The sequence below is a fragment of the Microtus pennsylvanicus genome, chromosome 4 (genome assembly GCF_037038515.1).
Source record: "Microtus pennsylvanicus isolate mMicPen1 chromosome 4, mMicPen1.hap1, whole genome shotgun sequence".
In the NCBI taxonomy this organism is placed as follows: domain Eukaryota; kingdom Metazoa; phylum Chordata; class Mammalia; order Rodentia; family Cricetidae; genus Microtus; species Microtus pennsylvanicus.
Genome location: NC_134582.1, coordinates 18,081,821 through 18,099,623, shown reverse-complemented (window position 1 = coordinate 18,099,623; position 17,803 = coordinate 18,081,821). Strand labels below are relative to the sequence as shown.

The window sequence follows — 17,803 nt, the reverse complement described above, 5'->3', positions numbered from 1 at the left end:
CAAGATTCCATGAAGTCTTGACTAAGGAGTCCAGGGATCCAGTGGGGAAAATGTGGGAAGATGTGGGAAGATGTGTTTCAGGGGGTCCTGGGGGCTGTCAGAGCATCAGGCTCCTAAAGGATTTGCCCTGGGTAACAGTTGAGCAGAAAACTATTGGCTGTTAACTTTGTAAGGTAGTAATTTTGTCAGTGTTCTGATTAATAATCAAATTGTCTTGAAGACTTTTAAGGCTATCTGAAACTTTTTGATCATTGGAAAAATAGACAGAGTGAATTAGGCAATCCTTAATTGGCTTGTGTTTGAAAAAAGGCATGTTCGGGACATATATTTTTGTTTTTGTGAGTCTTGAGATTCTAGACAGTATGCTGTCAGTAGGAAACAATTTATCCCAATAAAGTTGTATCTGGGGATAAAAGCAACTATCAGATAAGAGGGTCTATGCTGTTCTTGTTAGTTTTATGCCAGCTTGACATACTCTGTAGTCATCTGAGAGAAGAGAATCTCAAATAATAAATCGCCTTATAAGATTGGGCTATAGGAATACATTTAGAGAATTTTCTTAATTAGTGATTGATGTAGGATGGTTCAGCCCACTGTGGGTGATATCACCTTGGGCTGGTGGTCCTGGGTTCTATAAGAAAGCAGAATGAGTAAGCCAGTAAGCAGCACTCCTTCATGGCCTCTGAACCAGTTCCTGCCTCCAGGTTCCTTGCTGCCTTGCTTTTCCTCAGTGGATGGGATTCAGGATATGTAAGCCAAAGAAACATTCCTCCCCACCCCCAAGTTGCTTTTGGTTCCATCACAGCACAAGTTACCCTAAGAAACATAGTCCCTGCCCACCATCAGGGTTGGCTTGGATCACTGGGGGCTCCACCGTCTGCTTGCACTGAAAAGGGTGACATTTCCCGCTGTCTTTCTCCTGAAGTGTGACATGCCATAGAGCATTCTGGTTATGACTCGGAGCGCACTGGTGAGTTCTGGACACCAGAGCCCACTCTTTATGCTCACAGAAATCTCCATCTAGAGATGAAGAAGCAGCCCGTTCAGTGCACTTCCCTTGCTTTGAGACAGCATTTCTTCTCTCAGGCCACTGAAGTATATTCATTTGAAAAGTATTATAAGGTGCCTGCCGTCTTATATTTCACCCAGTGTTGGTTGGTCATAGGATGTCCTGGCATTTTTGTAGCAGGCACTTTGACATGTTGAGGGCAGCCAGCTTTAGCTTTGATCCTGTCTCAGAAGGAAGGAATTTTCAAGAGAGGACATTTTATAAAGGGTGGGTGACAGATGAGGCTCCATGGGAGACTCAAAGTAAGAAAACCAACCAACCACCCAACCCAACAAACAAACAACCCCACGGGAATTATTAATCCAAACTGAAGTCAAGTGCAGCTGCAGGAGCCCCGTGGACTGGTGAGAGCCGTCTCCTTCCCTGGCTCTGAGTCTGTCTGCTCCCAGGAGATCAGTCAGATTGTTTCTGTTGAAATAGGAAATGAGACAGGTGGAGAATTTCAGTATCGACACCCAGTTCTTGGGGTGCTAGAAGCTGCCAGGAAAGGAGCTGCAGGCTGTTTCCTGAACAAACAGTCCAGCACGTTAGCCAGACAATGGGCTTTCTCTGTGTGACACAGGCGTGCTGCACGGAGAGGGAACACTGGGATTTAGGAATTAAGCCAGGTTAACTGGGAAGGGACAGATGGGAAAAGACTAAATATTTATGACATTGTGGGCTAGAGAGGAAATGATTCTGTAAATAAAGACTACAGTTTAAAAAAGCTATTTGGCTATTTACCTTAACAATCTTTTGTGATTTGCTATTTTTTTGTTTTATTTCCTTCTTTTGTCTGCCCCCCACCTTTTTCCTGTCTTTCATGTATAATATGTATTTTCTTAGTGAAGATATTTGCTCAGCTAAAGAAAATTTTCTCCCCTCAAAGGGACCTCAGTACTTAATGTGAGAGTCTTTCTGTAGGTCTTTCTTTGACCCTGATTTGACAGCCACTTATTAGATGTTTACTGTGTATGCCAAACTGTGTTCTAGATTCTGGGACTTTATCAATATAACCAGGCAAACAAAAATCCCTGCCCTCATGTTGTTTCTGTTCTAATGGCGAGACAGAGACTAGGTAGACAGACACGCAGACAGAACATCAGGCATATGTTTAGCTGTGAAGTTAGACAGAAGATCAAGCAATGGAGAAAAATGACATGGAAAGAGGGTGATCAGGGCAGGAGTCTGGGTTGTGTTCACAGTGGACATGTGTGTGAGGGCATAGTAAGCAGTATGTTGGAAAGGTCTGACCCAGGCAGAGGGAAAGCAAATGCAGGCAGGCCCGGGTTCTAGGACCGGTGTGCAGGCTGGTACTCTCCCAGAAAGGGAGAAGAGGAGGGAAGAAAGGAAGGGGCTAGGGAGCTGATTAAAAAAAAACAGGTCAAATTGGGGGAAATGCATGAGCAGCTAGAATTTCACTTCGAGGAACATGAAAGCCCCTGGAAAGTTGGAGACAAGAGACCTGACTTGGCTTCCATTTTGGTCCCATTGTTCTGGCTTCTGTGTCATGTTTAGACTGTGGGAGGGTACTGGAGAAGGTGGGCTACTTGTATGGAGGCTATGGAAATTAGCTTTGTAGATGAGAGGACCAAGCAGTCAAAGTGGGATGCAGTTTAGGCAAGGGTACCTGGAACAAGCCTCGTTCCCAGCTGTATTTGGGAGGTAGAATCAGCACTGCTTTGCGGTTTGGAGTGTAAAGGAAAGGCAGTTAAAGATCACTCCAATGACCCTTCATCTAGGGTGGGGTTTTCTGGTAAAGAAGGTTCATAACGGAGCAACTTTGGGTGGGAGAGTGTGTTATTTGGCTTTGAACATGGCAAACTTGATGTCATTTCTGCATGAAGTTGTTGGATGGGCCAATGGGAGGATACGGAATCTAGGGCCAGTATAGAAGTCCTATATATGTGTAGGGGTTGGAGACAATGCATTGCTGGAAACTACGAGAGGCAGCAGTGTCCAGAAAAGTCTAGAACCCTGCCCTCCACAGTTCAGAGGTTGGGGGGTAAGGGCTGAGGCCGATGAAGTAGGCAGAGCTCATCACTGCAATGGGATGGTCTGGACCAGCTGTGACCTGTTAGGTGACATACTGGGGTTAATGCGAAGGGCATTGGTGGCCTGGACAAACTGTTTAGGTGTGGTGATGGGTGCCAGAAGAAATCAATCATCCAATAGACAGCTTTCAGCTTTACTGTTTGGTGGAAGCACCTATTTCAGGTAAAACCTCACAGTAAAATCTAACTCATGTGCCTCTCTGACCGTATTCCATCTTTGCTGGGGCCCCTGAGGCCCTCCAAGTACATGACCTAGGATGCTCAGGGGAACATTAGAGACTGCTCGGATCAGTCGCTTTTCTGTGACTGTGATAAAATATGATAAAATATCATAACCCAAAGGCAACCTAGAGAAGGGTGATGCCATATAGTGGCAGTGGCTGGAGCAGGGAGCTGAGCGCTCACATCTCAACTGTTTCTGGGAAGCAGAGTGAGGCTGTAGACTCTCAACACCTCCCTGCCCCAGTGACATACGCCCCCCAGCAAGGCTCTATGTCCTCGGTTCTATGACCTCCCCAAACGGCACCATCACAGGACTATGGCAGGCATTTCTTATTCCAACACCAGACTTCTCGCTTACTCCAGAAGCCCCGTTTTCCCCATAGGACTGTGGAGAGTAAGAGTCTTACTTGAGGATACACTATTTAGAATAAGAGCTGGAGGAAAGCCAGGTTCCCAAGTGTCAGGAGAGCATTCGGTCCATGTTCCTTTTAGAGCCTGGAATGTTCTCCTTACCCAGTCACTGCTGAATGCATGTGTATCTGACTCGTGGTTGCTGGCCAGAAGATCAATGTCATACGCTGTGTGGACTTGACTTAGGAACCCAGATTTCTTCTGTAAATACCTGTGCATCTCTATATCGATTCTACTACCTGGGTGTGGTCCTCATGTCTCATGTACCTCAAATGCATCCACAAAAAGGACACATCAGTGGACAGTTCCAAGCTCTCATTGCAGTTCATGGTGTACTCTCTCTTCACAGAGCAACCACTGGAGAGGGTTTGGCAAGGTTAGTCTCTGTGGATGGGTGATGAATGCTCCAAGCTCTCATTACATTCAACTATGTTTATTTATAACCCATGGGTTGAAGCTGTTAATGGTCCCCAGTAAGGCATTCAAGATTCCTCACACAGTGGTTGCCTGCCCTTCCCCCAGGAGGTCTGTTTCCCCACATGTAAGAATGCAAATGAGGGGAATCTGGGATCCCCACACTGTGATTTTTCTGTATATTGAGCATAATGCTGGCTATGTAGTTTTTTTTCTTTGCACAGGAGAAAGAAAGGAAAATGGATCTACAAACAACAAGAGCAACAGCAAGAAACACGTATGAAATGACTAGGTTATAGGCAATTGGCAAATTACAGAGATTATTTCAATAGCTGTCCTATCCTGAGGAGTCTAAGTCTTGTACCTAAAATGTCCTAACTAAGATATGAGAAGATAGTAACTGTGACTATCTAGTCTTCAACCTCATAAAGACTTGAGAAGGAAAATAACATTATCTAAAGCAGGAAGTGAAAGCAAGCTACTTCCAAAAGATGCAAGAAATGACAGAAACAGCTGAAAGTCGCCCAAAGTCTCTTTGTAATGTTGGGGCAACCCACTTTGGCTATAGGCTTAGACTATCTGACAGATCATTTTCAGAAGCAGGAAAATTTGAAAGACTGTCTTACACTGTCTTGGCAAGATTTAGCAGTTGCTTTTCTTATGTCCTGCTTGTCCAGACTGGACAGTGTGCTTACTGGCAGCAGTCAAGGCAAGGACAGTTCTTTGCCCAATAGACCAATTTTGCCAAAAAGAAAACAGGTACCATATGGAGTGTCTTCATTGCCCATCAGTCTTTATGGAGTAGATTGGTGTTGCCAGGAGCAGTTGTGTCTCATGCCAACAGAATTTCTAAATTATTAAACCATTAAATGTTGTATTCTGTAGGTCTTTGGCATGTTTGAAGATTACCTGTCTATGCGGAGTACATCTCTGTGCATCTAGAGACCCTAACTAACATAACTATAATTGTGGCAAACATGGGTGACTATTAACCTTTAATTCTTAATAACCTATATAGCTTAAAGACTAAAGCTTTACATTATAAAAATAAACAATTTTTTTAAGCATATGTACAGCATAAGGACAATCTCAAGAATGTAACAATATATAAAATATCTTAACCAGAGGTAGAGATGTATAGTGCAATATGACAAAAATAATCTTAATTTGTATTACTACACAAAATATCTTAAGCAGAAGTATAAACATACAGTATAAAAAATAATTTTATATTTGTGTACAAAGTATTGTAAACAGAAATAGGAATATACATAATATGACAAGTATAATTTTGAATTTGTATCAACATACAAATTATTTTATATACAAAAAGTTTAACAGATGTATTAATGTACAACAATCTATACCAATGTAAGTTTTCTAAAACTAAAAGTTACTAAAATAGTTTACAAGTAGATACACTAATCTGCTTTATTACCCTATCCTATCCCCATTTTTTCTATACCAAATGAGATTTCTGAGTCTAATTATTATTCTGTCCTCAACCCTATAATAATTTATAACCAATCCTGAGAAAAACCAAAAACCACCCATCCCATTTGTTGGGAGAGGGTGTCATTGTCTTAGAATTACTTAAAGCTGTTTTGGGGGCTTTTGTATAGAATCATGAGGGTTTTGGGGCACTTTATTTAAATTTCCTGATTTATAAACTGCCTTTCCTGATTTATATGTATTAGCATAGAATGTAGGGACTTCAGAGATTGGTATTCTCAAAGCTATTGGCAGAATGGATTACCACAACAGAAACTGGGGGCATTTTTCTGCTGGAGGGCAGTCGAAGGGCCAAGCATCTAAATTCAAAGACTTGGACATCTTAGGGACAGCATGTTGGTTTTCACTTCTCTTCTCAGATATTTTAAAATAATCCTTTTGATATCATAATGGCAGTGATTAGCTATATTATAAAATAGTTTGAGATTCCCCCCTTTGAGTGGTTTTTTTTTCTCTTGTGAGACTTTTCTGCTGATCTTCTGATATGGGCAAACACTTTTTCAGCATAGTAGCGTCACCTTTCTGAAGGGCCTCACGATGTTAGTAGTGCTACTTTACTTAATGTAGATGGAGACTGAATTGGTTTCCCAGCAACCCAGACCCGAATAACCACCCAGAAACTATATTAATTACCACACGGTTTGGCCAACACTCAGGCATATTCCTACCTAACTCTTATATCTTAAACTAACCCATTTCTATTAATCGGTATATCCTCACAAGGCTGTGGCTCCCCTGTAAGGCTCTGGTGTCTTTCTCCTTAGGTAGCTACATGGTGTTTCCCTGACTTTCCTTTCTTCCCTCCTCTATATTTGTTTGGATTTCCTGCCTTGCTCCGTTCTGCCCTGCCACAGGCCAACACAGCTTCTTTATTAACCAATGGTAATAAAACATATTCACAGCTTACAGAGGGGCATCCCACACGGACTTCAGACATGACTTTTATTAAATGTTTGCGGGACAACTTAATTTATAACACAAGTACGAACCTTGAAATTAAATCTTGCCCTTTGTAACCCGTCTCTGAATGAGGACAGGGTCACTAGTGTGCCTGCGCCTTTGTGTTGTATGCTGGTAGAGTGTGTGATCGATATTGTGTATGAGTGTGTGTGTGTGTGTGTGTGTGTGTGAGTTTGTATGATCACCCTTGCTGTTTACATGCTACAGAGATCTCACTGTTAAGAAGCATTGCTCTAGGGATGTATAATTTCTCTCTTCTCAAGATTCTCAAAGCTTAATCTTCCAATTCAGCTAAATCAGCACTGTGGTTCCGCTGCTATTTTGACTTCCTGCATAGCAACTGCGGCAACATTCATTCCATCCTCACTGAAGCCTGTCCTAGGACGTAATAACACAATGAGCCTTACTTGATAAAATTAGTATTAAAGATCATCTCCATGTTCTTGCACAGCACCCTTTAATAAAGAGAGGGGTGGATCCATTGACATAGTAGAAGTAGAAATAAAAATGCCCATTTCTGATCAATTGGAATGCTTATTTCTGGGGTGAGCAAGGGTTCCTGGCCTTGTCCTACGGTGCCTTGTGCTACGATGGCCATTCTCCTGTTACCCTGTATTTCTTGATTTGTTTGTCTTTTACTTATTGTATGGCCTTATTTGTTAAACTTTATTTTTATTATAGGAAATTTTCTACCCTGTAGGAGAAAAGGCAGTATAGATTTATATAAAATCAATAAGGCATTTGGATTTCTGTGGTAAGTGTTGTTGAGTATGTACTGGTTATGGCAAAATTATTCATTTTTAATTTTAGGAACTTTTTAAATATTTTAAATTTTGTATTACATTTAGAGAGAGACTGAGAGAGAGCGTGTGTGTGTGTGGCATAAGACAACTTACTGGAGTCAGTCTTTTCCTTTTACCATATGGATTTGGGGCCTTAAACTAAAGCTGTCAGCCCTGGCAGCAAGTGCCTCAACCCACTGAGCCATCTTGCCAGCCCAGAGACCTACTAGTGCTGACACGGAAGCCTAATCGCTTTGTTCGGCCCTCCTCACGCCGTGAGGACACCGAGAAGGCCCCCATGGCGGGTTACAGGCTTTGGTGTCAGCACGATGGAGCCAGCATCACTGTTTGCAGGTTTGTGAATGGTAGATGTGTGAACTAAATGAGTCAGCGTTGCTGTATGAATCTTAACAGAAATAGCTCACATAGTCGGCGCTGCCAATTCACAAAAAGGGTGGTTTTTACAGCTGAAAGCTAATGCTGTTTATAGGTCCTTATTTTGTGATTGAGATTCCATCTGTGAAAGCTAAACTTTAAAAGAGTGTAAGAAAAATCATGAACAACTTTTTGTTGCCTTTTAACTACTAGGATGTTGCCTGCACCAAATGGATTAGATTTAGACCTTGCAAAGCAGATTTGCTCCACTGTTCCGCATTGGGGTTTAGAATGCTCAGATTCTTGGGTTGCCGGGGCTTAGGTCCTGCTATTAAAATGTAGCTATTTTTGCAATGCTTTGGAATTCACATAAACACTAGGATATTCTGTTTCTGTTCTGGTGTCAGGTCTAAAATTCCTTGTTTTCTCAAAGTTGGCAAAATAGTAGAAAAACTTCTCTTAACTGTTCATTTCCTTTCTCTCGTGCATGGTCTGTCTGACTGGTTAGTATTAGTTTATGCGTAATTCGAATGACAGGGTAATAAAAAGAGTTTTCTCTCAATTTGCTTGAAAATTTGTTCTTCAACTTTGAGTAGCCCAAGGACGCTGAGGTGAAGACTTGGGCTAGTGTATCTCTAAGTCCCTATCAATGTTAAACTATGAATTTCTAAGAGATTCTAAGACCCTGAGAAGAATCCGCCAAAGCTTTGTATAGAGATGTAGAAAAGACCCCAAATTTGGAGAGATATCTATTATCACTATATTGGTTATAGCCATTTTAATTCATTATTGTTGTTGTGGTCAGTGTGTGTGCATGCATGCAGTGGCAGGTGTTTGAAAGTCAGGACAGCTGTAAGAGTTGGTGCGCTTTCCCTCTACCATGTGGGTTCTGGGACTTGAACTCAGATCATCGAGCTTGGCCTCAAGCTCTTCTGTCCACTGAGCCGTGTTGGCAGCCTTCACCCTGACAATTTTTATAAGAAATCAAAGGAGAATTATGGTATAAAGGAATGCTATTTTCTTTATTTGAAAAATTTTCTCTCTTTTTCACAAAGAGTTAATTTGATTACACAAATGATTTTAACACTGGTTTCTGAGTTCTTCACTTTGCGTCATACATATGAAATCACTGTGACTTTGTCATCAAAATGTTTCTAATATTTAATAATCATTGGTTTCTCTAAAATTCTAAATTGGTAGGAATACTCAACAAGGTCCAGAAAGAATAGACAAAACAGTAAATAAAAAGTACTTTGTCTGTCTTCTTTCGTTGGTTTGAGTTTTACTCCTTTGAAAACATTTCCTAATTCTGGTGTGTGAAAGTGTAGTTTAGGAATCCAAGGGCATTGGTTCCTGCATTTCAGCAACATGGACCCTAAAGTTTGGTGATTCAAGTTTCTGAACTATCGCACTGACAGAAAGAGCTGGAGGGACTGGGCACTGTATCCAAGAATTACCTGAGAATTTGTGTATTGAAATCTTTACACTTTAATAAATTAACAAAATACCAGTAATTAGTTTAGTATAATATTCTTAGCCGAAGAGAGGGCTTCTTGTAGGTAAGCTGTCTACTCCTTAGGGGCAGTCTTGCTATCAGAATCACTTCAGAGAAACTCTAGAAACACCTGCTTAGGCTACAGCTCAAGTCATTGAGAGAAGTGACCTGGGCTGGTACCCAGGTATCGATAGTTTTGAAAGATGTTTTACTAATTCCAATGTGCAGCTGGGGTGAGGGTTTTTTATTTATTGGAATATCATAGGTACCCTGCTTGTTAGAAGATCAGAATATGTGAGGGTAGGAAGATGTAGTGGAGATGGCCTTTATAAGAGAGCTCAGATCGTGTTGGAAGCCCGCCTTTATCAACACCAGATGTGTTAACTTCAACAGGTACTTTACCTGGGTCTGAAATTTCTTTGCAGCTTTTCTATTGAAGTTCAATACTTAATTTCATTATAGTATTTTTGGAGTAGTTTCCTGCACCACATGAAGCATTAACAAATTCAGATATCTATTCTCTTTATTTTGATTCAGGTGGTCATAGGATAAACTTTGAGTCTGATGTTTGGCTAAGGACTAGTCACTGAGAAATTTGGGATTTTGTGAATTTTAAACTTAGTGGGTTGATATCATTATCTTATAAAGAAGAGCCTGCTAAGCATGTCACAGCACAAACTGTTCTAGGGCACTGTTAGGCCTACTTAAAAAAAATCCAGCTGTTTTGACAATTTACATGAGGGGCACTCTTATCACAGGCAAGTCCAAAAGCAGATCTTGACATGGAGACAAGACAGACTTGAATAAATGGGGATTGTGGGGGCTGTGACGGTACCAGTGGGAGGCCTGGATCGCTCTCTGAGGCGCCTTCTGCCAGCAGCCTAACAAATAGGCTGTCCTGGGTCAGGAGTTCTCGTGAGGCTCCGGTTAGATTGCTCAGTTATTGGATGGATCTGTTGTTCACTGAGTACCTGTTACAGACTGACCAGTGCAGCAGATACAAAGGATGCAGGGATGAAAATGTGTGCCCTGGGAGGAGTTAGAAGAACAATCAGTTCATACTTTTATTTTATTTGTATTGTGTGTGTGTGCGCGCGTGCCAGTGTGCATATGCATGTGCCTGTGTGTAGGCCAGAGGTAAACACTGTATGTCTTCCTTGAGCCTTTCATATTATATAGTAGTAGTAGTAGTAATAGTAATAATAATAATAATAATAATAACAACTTATTATTTGAGATAGACTCACTGAACCTGGAGCTTGCTGATCGGCCACACTGTCTGGCCAGCAAGCCCCTGGAATCCTCCTTTCTCTGCCTCTCCCTTGTGGTATTTGAGGGACATGCTATTGTTCCCAGTTTGTGTACGGGGTAGCTGGGATTCAGACTCAGGTCATACTTTGTAGCCAATGCAGCAAAGCAAACCCCTTTCCACTGAGCCATCTCCCCAGCTCCAACTCTTCAGACTCTTTGGAGAATTCATGCAGTAAATTATTTTACGGGGGCTGGTTTTTCTCTCCTTTTCTTTTCTTTTTGGAGACAGGTTCTAATTATGTAGCCCAGATGAGCGTCAGACTCACAATCTTAGTGCCTCCCTCTCCGGAGTGCTTAGACTGCAGGTGTGTGCACCACCATGTCTGGCCCTGTCTGTACTGTCAGTCCCACGTTCCCATGCCTCCCTGTACACAGCAGGCGTGAGACATTGAGTTATGGGAACAAATGAACCAGCCTCATGACGATGCATTCCCTTGCTGCTTTTAGGTTCCATATGAATGGGAACATGGTTGTCTAACTTTAAAGCCTTTCAAACTATAACAATGACATATTCTTCATGTAGAGTCTGACCATTTCGGTGACCCCGAGACCCTTGTTTTTGGCTAATCTTTTTTTTTTTTTTTTACACTTGGCATTCATCTGAACTCCAATATTCCTCGTGGAAATGAAGATAAATTCTTCTCTTGACATTCCCTTTTTCCATTAAGTTAAAAATCGTTGCTTTGTAAGTGAGATTCCAAACATCTGGATTTTGATCTTTCCACCATACAGGATGATAGTTTAGCTCTGGCCACATCTGGACCGTGCAACCTGATCACATTCGGCACACAGAGTGTCTAACTCAGGTGGTGCAGCCAACCAAGAGCTTGTGGAATGCGCTTGGCCCCGTTCTCCTGATATTTTACACACGGTCAGGGTCGGGTTTTTTTTTTTTTTCCTCTATCCTCTCTGATTGTGGACGAATGGGAAAGTTATAATGCCGCTCTCAAAGACCCGCAAAGATTCTTTGACTTAATTCCTGTTCTTTGTGGCAGGCAATAGTCTCTCGGATTGCAGTCATGCTCTCAAATGGTCTCAACAAGTGCAACCCTCCTCAGGGTTATCAGAGCTGGGAGACACTGAGAAGCTACACACAGTCTCTCTCTCTCTCTCTCTCTCTCTCTCTCTCTCTCTCTCTCTCTCTCTCCCCCCCCCCCTCCCTCCCTCCCTCTCCCTCTCTCTGGATTTTTATTTTAGTGGGAAGTTGGAGTTGAAATGACCTGATATTTGATCCGGATCTGCTGCTCTTGTCTGAGCCAGGAATTGGGCCTTGACAGCTGAAGACACTGTGATAGTTGCCATCGCTGGGAACCTGTGATTCTTCCCGTCATTCCCCCTATTAGCCATCTACTCTGTGTGAATCCCCCTAATTTCTGTGGGTACTTAAGAGTTCAAGGTGCTATGTATGGCTGTTTATGCGACTGGTTATATTTTGTTATGTAATCTTTCACCCTTAATTGCTTAAAAATATTTATAATGTGTTAAGTTGGAAATTTTATTTCAAAGTCCCACTTAGGTGACTATTATTTTCAAATATGGATTTATACTGTTAAGGGATCCTGTGTTCAGTACAACAGGGATTTGGGTGTGGGCTCCACACTGTTTTATAATCCATCAATGTGGTCTTTCACACCCAGGCTTCTTAGGTCGAGAGCACTGTGATTTTTCCTGTCTTATATTATGAAATATATTATGTATATTATATTTTATAATATATACATATACATACACTGTTGTTAACTTTGGCATGAGAGGAATGAATCCTAGAATGGCTTGAATATTTTTGCCACAAAACAAGAAGTTGGAAGTGAAATTTTTGAGCCTTCTCAAGCCGAATTAGATCTCCTAAGTTCAACCTGAGCCTCTGTTGTTGGAATGTGGGCTATAGGAGGCTATCAAGGCTTTTTTTTTTTTCAGAATGACTCTTGCAGGGCAAGCGATGGAAGGAAGTACCATGTACCCATTTGTAGGTAGCACTGTGTCATAGGCAGGTGTTAGAGCGTTGCGTGTTGCAAAACGGGATCAGCCTCACCCAGAAGGCCCTTCTGAGTTCAGTTCCCTGGGCTAGCTAGATAATCTCATGGCCTGCACAAGGCAGGTGGGGGGCGGTGGCAGCGACTGCTTTTGAGCACCCAGCGAGCACTGACTGCCTCATGCTTTGTTTCGTGCTTTTTCAGAGTGCAAATTCACCTGCACCAGCGGCAAATGCTTGTATCTTGGTTCACTGGTCTGTAACCAACAGAATGACTGTGGGGACAACAGTGACGAAGAGAACTGTCTTCTGGTGACTGAGCATCCACCTCCAGGCATCTTCAACTGTAAGTCCCTCTGACTCAGCCTTGCGACGTTGTGTCTGATGGTGTTTTGAAACGGATGGGAGGTGGAAAGTTATGTTTCCTAGTTACAGGAGAGAGAGATGCATTTCCACCAAGGTTTCCTTCTGGGTTGGAAGATGGCGTGTGTAAGATGGAGAACTCTTGCGTTTCTGTAGGTGCTCACTGGTGCAGTGGTTTGTAATTGGGCTTTACTGTTGAACTGAGAAGCCCCAGTTGGTTCCAAGAAAGCAGATACTGTGTTCATCACAGAGCTTTAGAGACCTTTTTGAATTTATGACTTCAGAAATGATTTTAAGTAAGTGAAGACAGGTCCGTAATTATTCACAAAAATAGAAATATTTACACAAGACTCCCAAAGGTTCTGGTTGTATGTTTTGCTGTTAAATACCAAATGGAAATAAAGCATGTGTCAGGTCTTTACACGTATGACTCTCGAGCTGAGACTCAGAACATTGTCTTCAACTTGAAAAAGTGAGATCGGAATCTGAAATTCATTGGTTTTGGATTTCATAATTATTATGACAAGGAAGAGGGAGAATGCAGTTTTGAAACACTCCTGAATTCTGTTAGGAAAAATAGTTTATTATGGTTTTCCACGAACCAACTGAAGTGGGTTGAGGGTGAGCCTACCTAGGGAGAACGCTTGCCATGCTGGTCCTTGCTGTGTTCTGATAGCTGCTTCCCCCAGATCCAAAGCTGACTTTAGAGGCTTGGTTTCCAGCCCATGGTACTGTTATGAGGTGGTAAAACCTTAGAGGCCTGGTACCTCCTTAGGGGTGCTCTGCCTTTCATAAAGAGATTTTGGGACCCTGGGTCCTCAGGTTTCTGCTATGTAGCCCAGGCTGGCCTCAAACTCACAGCAGTTCTCCTGCCTCAGGGTCCTAAGTGTCGAGATTACAAGGTGTGAACTCACATGCCCTCTTTTCCTGGCTTCTTTGCTGCCATGAAGTGAGCACTTTTGTTCTACAGCTTGCTCTTCGATACCATAAGCTGCCTTGGCAGAGGCCCGGAGGCAAATGGGTCCAGTTGCCCATGGATTTAAAACTGAGATGAGCTAAGCCTTCCCTCTTTTGTTGGTCATTCTGAAGTGTTTGTTCTGGTGATATGAAGCTGAGAGGTGAATTCTCTTCATGGGGGTCTTCTTACTGAGATGGGTCATTTCAGATACAGTCAGCCTCTCCTGCCCTGAGACCACTTTGAGGCATTATGTTTGGCAAAAATTAAATCTGGGGATAGTTAAGAGCACGGCTGCTCTTGCAGAGGACCTGGGTTCAGTTCCCAGCACCTACATGGCAGCTCACAACTGTCTGTAACTCCAGTTTCAGGGGTTCTGATGCCCTCTTCTGACCTCCATGGGCAACAGGCATGTACCTAGTGTACAAACACCCACACAGATAACACAGTCAATGCACATAAAGTCTTTTCTAAATTAAAATTTTGTGTGGAAAATAGACTGCAAAAATGCAATTGCCGTAAACTTGGAGAGGGTTAAGAAAAATAAAAAACCCACATTTTCCTCTACCCCTACTTTAGGGGAAAAGCATGCATGGTCCTAATATAAAAATAACTACATTCTGGTGAATTTTAAGCCTGCTACTTATGCTTGCCATATTCAGGAGTCTCAGTGTTTGTTTTCTCAAGAATGTTTGTTTTATCATTTTAAACTTTCTTTATTTCAATTTTAAAAGATGCTGGTTATTTGCTGTGTTTGGGTCTACACATGCGTGAGTGGGCATGCGTATTCATGGAGGCACGTGTGGAAGGCCAGAGATTGAGTTTGAGTGTCCTGCTCAATTGCTTCTCCAACTCACCGCCCCCCCTCCATGTGTTTTCCTGAACCTCAGGCTTGCCATTTTGGCTATGTTGGTTGGCCAATGAGCCCCCAAATTCTGCTTTTCTCTATCCCCCACCACACAGTCACATCTGGCTTTTATGTGGATGTTCATCAGGTCCTCACGCTTGTGTGGGAAGCCCTTGACCCACCGAGCCACCTCTCTGGCCTCCTTATATTGGCTGTTTTTCGAGTTCTGTCTTCATGTGCTAAGAAGACATGTCTCGAGGGTCAGGACTGGCTCTGCACTTCCTTAGCATTAGGCCCCCTGATTTCCTTCAATTAGGTTTGTGCGGCAGCGTTTGTATTGTGCAGCTGTCTGGCTGTGTGGGGTTGTCTCACTTCCTGCATATGGGTCCTCTGAAACATTTGTTGACTGGCAAAGGGAAGAGGACACAGGGAGGAGGGTAGCAGAGTGAAAGGGGGGGGGGTTGGGAACTGGGTGGGAACCAAGAACACTGAGGGTCCCTCTGTCTACCTTTTCCATGAACACTTCAAGCATTTTTGAGCACATCTAAACTATAAAATGTTCTCTTTTCTTCTTTTCTGTACCATGGTGGGAATTGATCCCAGGACCTTACACGTCACAGACAAGTGTTCTACCACTGAGCTACCTACCAGTCCTCTTTTTTGCTTTGAGTCCTAGTCTTCTTATCAAGCTTCCCATGCAGGCCTTTAACTCTGTGGTTCAGGTAGGCCTTGAACATGTTGTCTTGCAGTGTCAACCTCCCAAGTAGCTGGGATTACAGACCTATATCACCAGGCCTGGTTAAATGTGCTTTGGATGCATACGCTTGTTTCAAACTCAACTGCTGGGATAGGGTCCCAGTAATACAGCTTTCCCAGGAACAGGCAGCAGGTTGTTTTTCCCTGTGCCCCAGAGCTACCACCTGCACAATCAGGGCCCAAGAGATGGCTCCTGTGTGCACTGCAGGGGAAAGGGACAATCCAAGTAAGTTATTTAGAAACATGCAAGACTTAAGCAGTTGGTGAATACAAAGTTATCCCAAGCTAGACTGATGGATTAAGATCCTGGCCCTAGGACTTAGCAGTTTGGCAGGTTGCTTTTGCATGAGGAAGCGATTGAATCCTCTAAGGCCTAGATTCTGGTATCTATGAAATGGGCATAATTTCTGTCATGTAAAATTGTACATGGGCTTAATGAAAGACCTGGGAAGTGTGAGCTACATAATTGCATTGTCCCTCCTCTCTCTTCCCCTTCTCTCGCTCATCTCTCCTTCCTCTCCCCCTCCTCCCCTTGCTCCTCCTCTTCCTCCCGACATTTTGTTTGGGCATCCCTTGGAGAGCTTCATATAATTTGCCTTCAATGTCACCACATTGCATATGTAATATGTTTCTAGGTGTTCCAGAATGAGTGCATTCCGAGAAATCAGTGTTTCTCCTTGGCAAGATTCTCTAGGGGCTGTGCCAGCTGAAGGTGCCTGTGGCATGGCTGAGAACTACCTGTATGCTGCCTCTGCTGAAATACCAGGAGGAGGAGGCCCATTTGTACCATAAGGAACACTCCCCCGAGCCTGTTATTGGCCTGTTTTTTACTTCTTTTCTTTCTTCAGTCAAACCGAGAGGCTAATTTAATATGGAATGAGTGTATGCTTTCTCTCCCTATGTCTCACCTGAAGAGAACATGAAACACGAATTGGCTTCTACTAGCTTCCATGTACTGTGTCCTCGGGCAGTTGGTGAGCTTTCAATGGACGGCACATACTTTTATTCAGTCATCTATGGTGGATTTCTAGAGCAGACAGACAGTACGCCTTGAAAAAATTAAATCCTTGTGTATGAAATATGCACACCCCCCCCCAGAACAACAACAAAACCTCACCTAGTAGCCCTTGTTCTTATCCTATTTTGAAAAGGTCAGCTTATTTGACCTGCTTTGTTTCATTAGAGAAAATGTTGAATATTACAATATTTGATATTTAGAATGAAGCTAAGTGGACCTTCTGGATGTCCAGATGAACTACATCAGTGTTTTGCCTCTTCCCCGGGCTTCAGATATGCATGTGTGCTCAGGTGTCTGTGAGACGTCTCATCTGATAATGTTTAGCATGAATTAAAGTTAGAAAGGAAACCCCACTGGTACTCATAGCCAGCTGTATGAACAGCCTTTTCCCTTCAGAAAGTGTTTTAGAACCCAGGTCTAGACATAATCTGGTTTCATCTGTCCCTCCACTCACCTAACGCTGAGCAGATACTCATTAACCAATGAGTATCTCGCTCTGAAACCATAGAGTTTTGCCCAGATTTTGAAGGCTAGGCTAGCATTGCTTATCTCATAGAGAATGTTTCCATATGCATCATTCAATGGAAGAGAGAACGTGCTGGTGGACCAAACCCCCAGCTTTTCTCATCTCTCTACTTTGGCTGTTATGTTGTACTCAAAATATTGCACTCCTGTGCTGTGGGATAATACTTTTTACACTGTAAGATTTGTCACTTGTATTGGTTTAATAAAATGCTGATTGGCCAGTAGCCAGGCAGGAAATATAGGTGGGGTGACCAGTCAAGAAGAATTCTGGGAAAAGGAAGAGAGAGAGAGAAAGGGGGGGGGGGGGGGAGATGCAGTTGTCACTCAGATACAGAGGAATCAAGATGAGGATGCTGCACTGATAAAAGGTACCGAGCCATGTGGCTAAACACAGACAAGAATTATGGGTTAATTTAAGTTATAAGAGCTAGTTAATAATAAGCCTGAGTTTACAATTAATATAAGCCTCTCTGTTTCTTGAGACTGAATGACTGTGGGAACAGGTGGGACAGAAACTCCCTGAGCATTAAATATACAAATAAGATTAGTTTTCAAGTGCCTTGTCTGGTCATTGTACTAGCCATGGTGGTGGAATGAAGAAAACAAATCCTGCTGTTACACTGCTGAGAGTTGGAAGGAAACATGTAGAAAGATAACTGCAAACGGACCTCGGAAGCAATGGGTGATTGATCCTAACAGTGTAGGGTTTAGTGAAGACAAAATTATTCCCCTTGTGCTAGTAATTGTGCTTTCAGAAAGAAGGCATGCTAAACAATTAGGGAA

The 17,803-nt window shown here is 42.6% G+C and overlaps 1 protein-coding gene across 21 annotated transcripts in view; it reads left to right on the top strand.

The window, feature by feature from the left end:
• The window catches only part of Ldlrad4 (low density lipoprotein receptor class A domain containing 4), a 303,729-nt gene that overhangs the window by 140,019 nt on the left and 145,907 nt on the right, over positions 1 to 17,803 (top strand). For all 21 annotated transcript variants that reach the window (XM_075968382.1, XM_075968384.1, XM_075968377.1 and 18 more), the window contains one exon: positions 12,762 to 12,902. In XM_075968382.1, the coding sequence (XP_075824497.1) occupies positions 12,762 to 12,902 (141 nt within the window). The remainder of the gene's footprint in view (positions 1 to 12,761; positions 12,903 to 17,803) is intronic.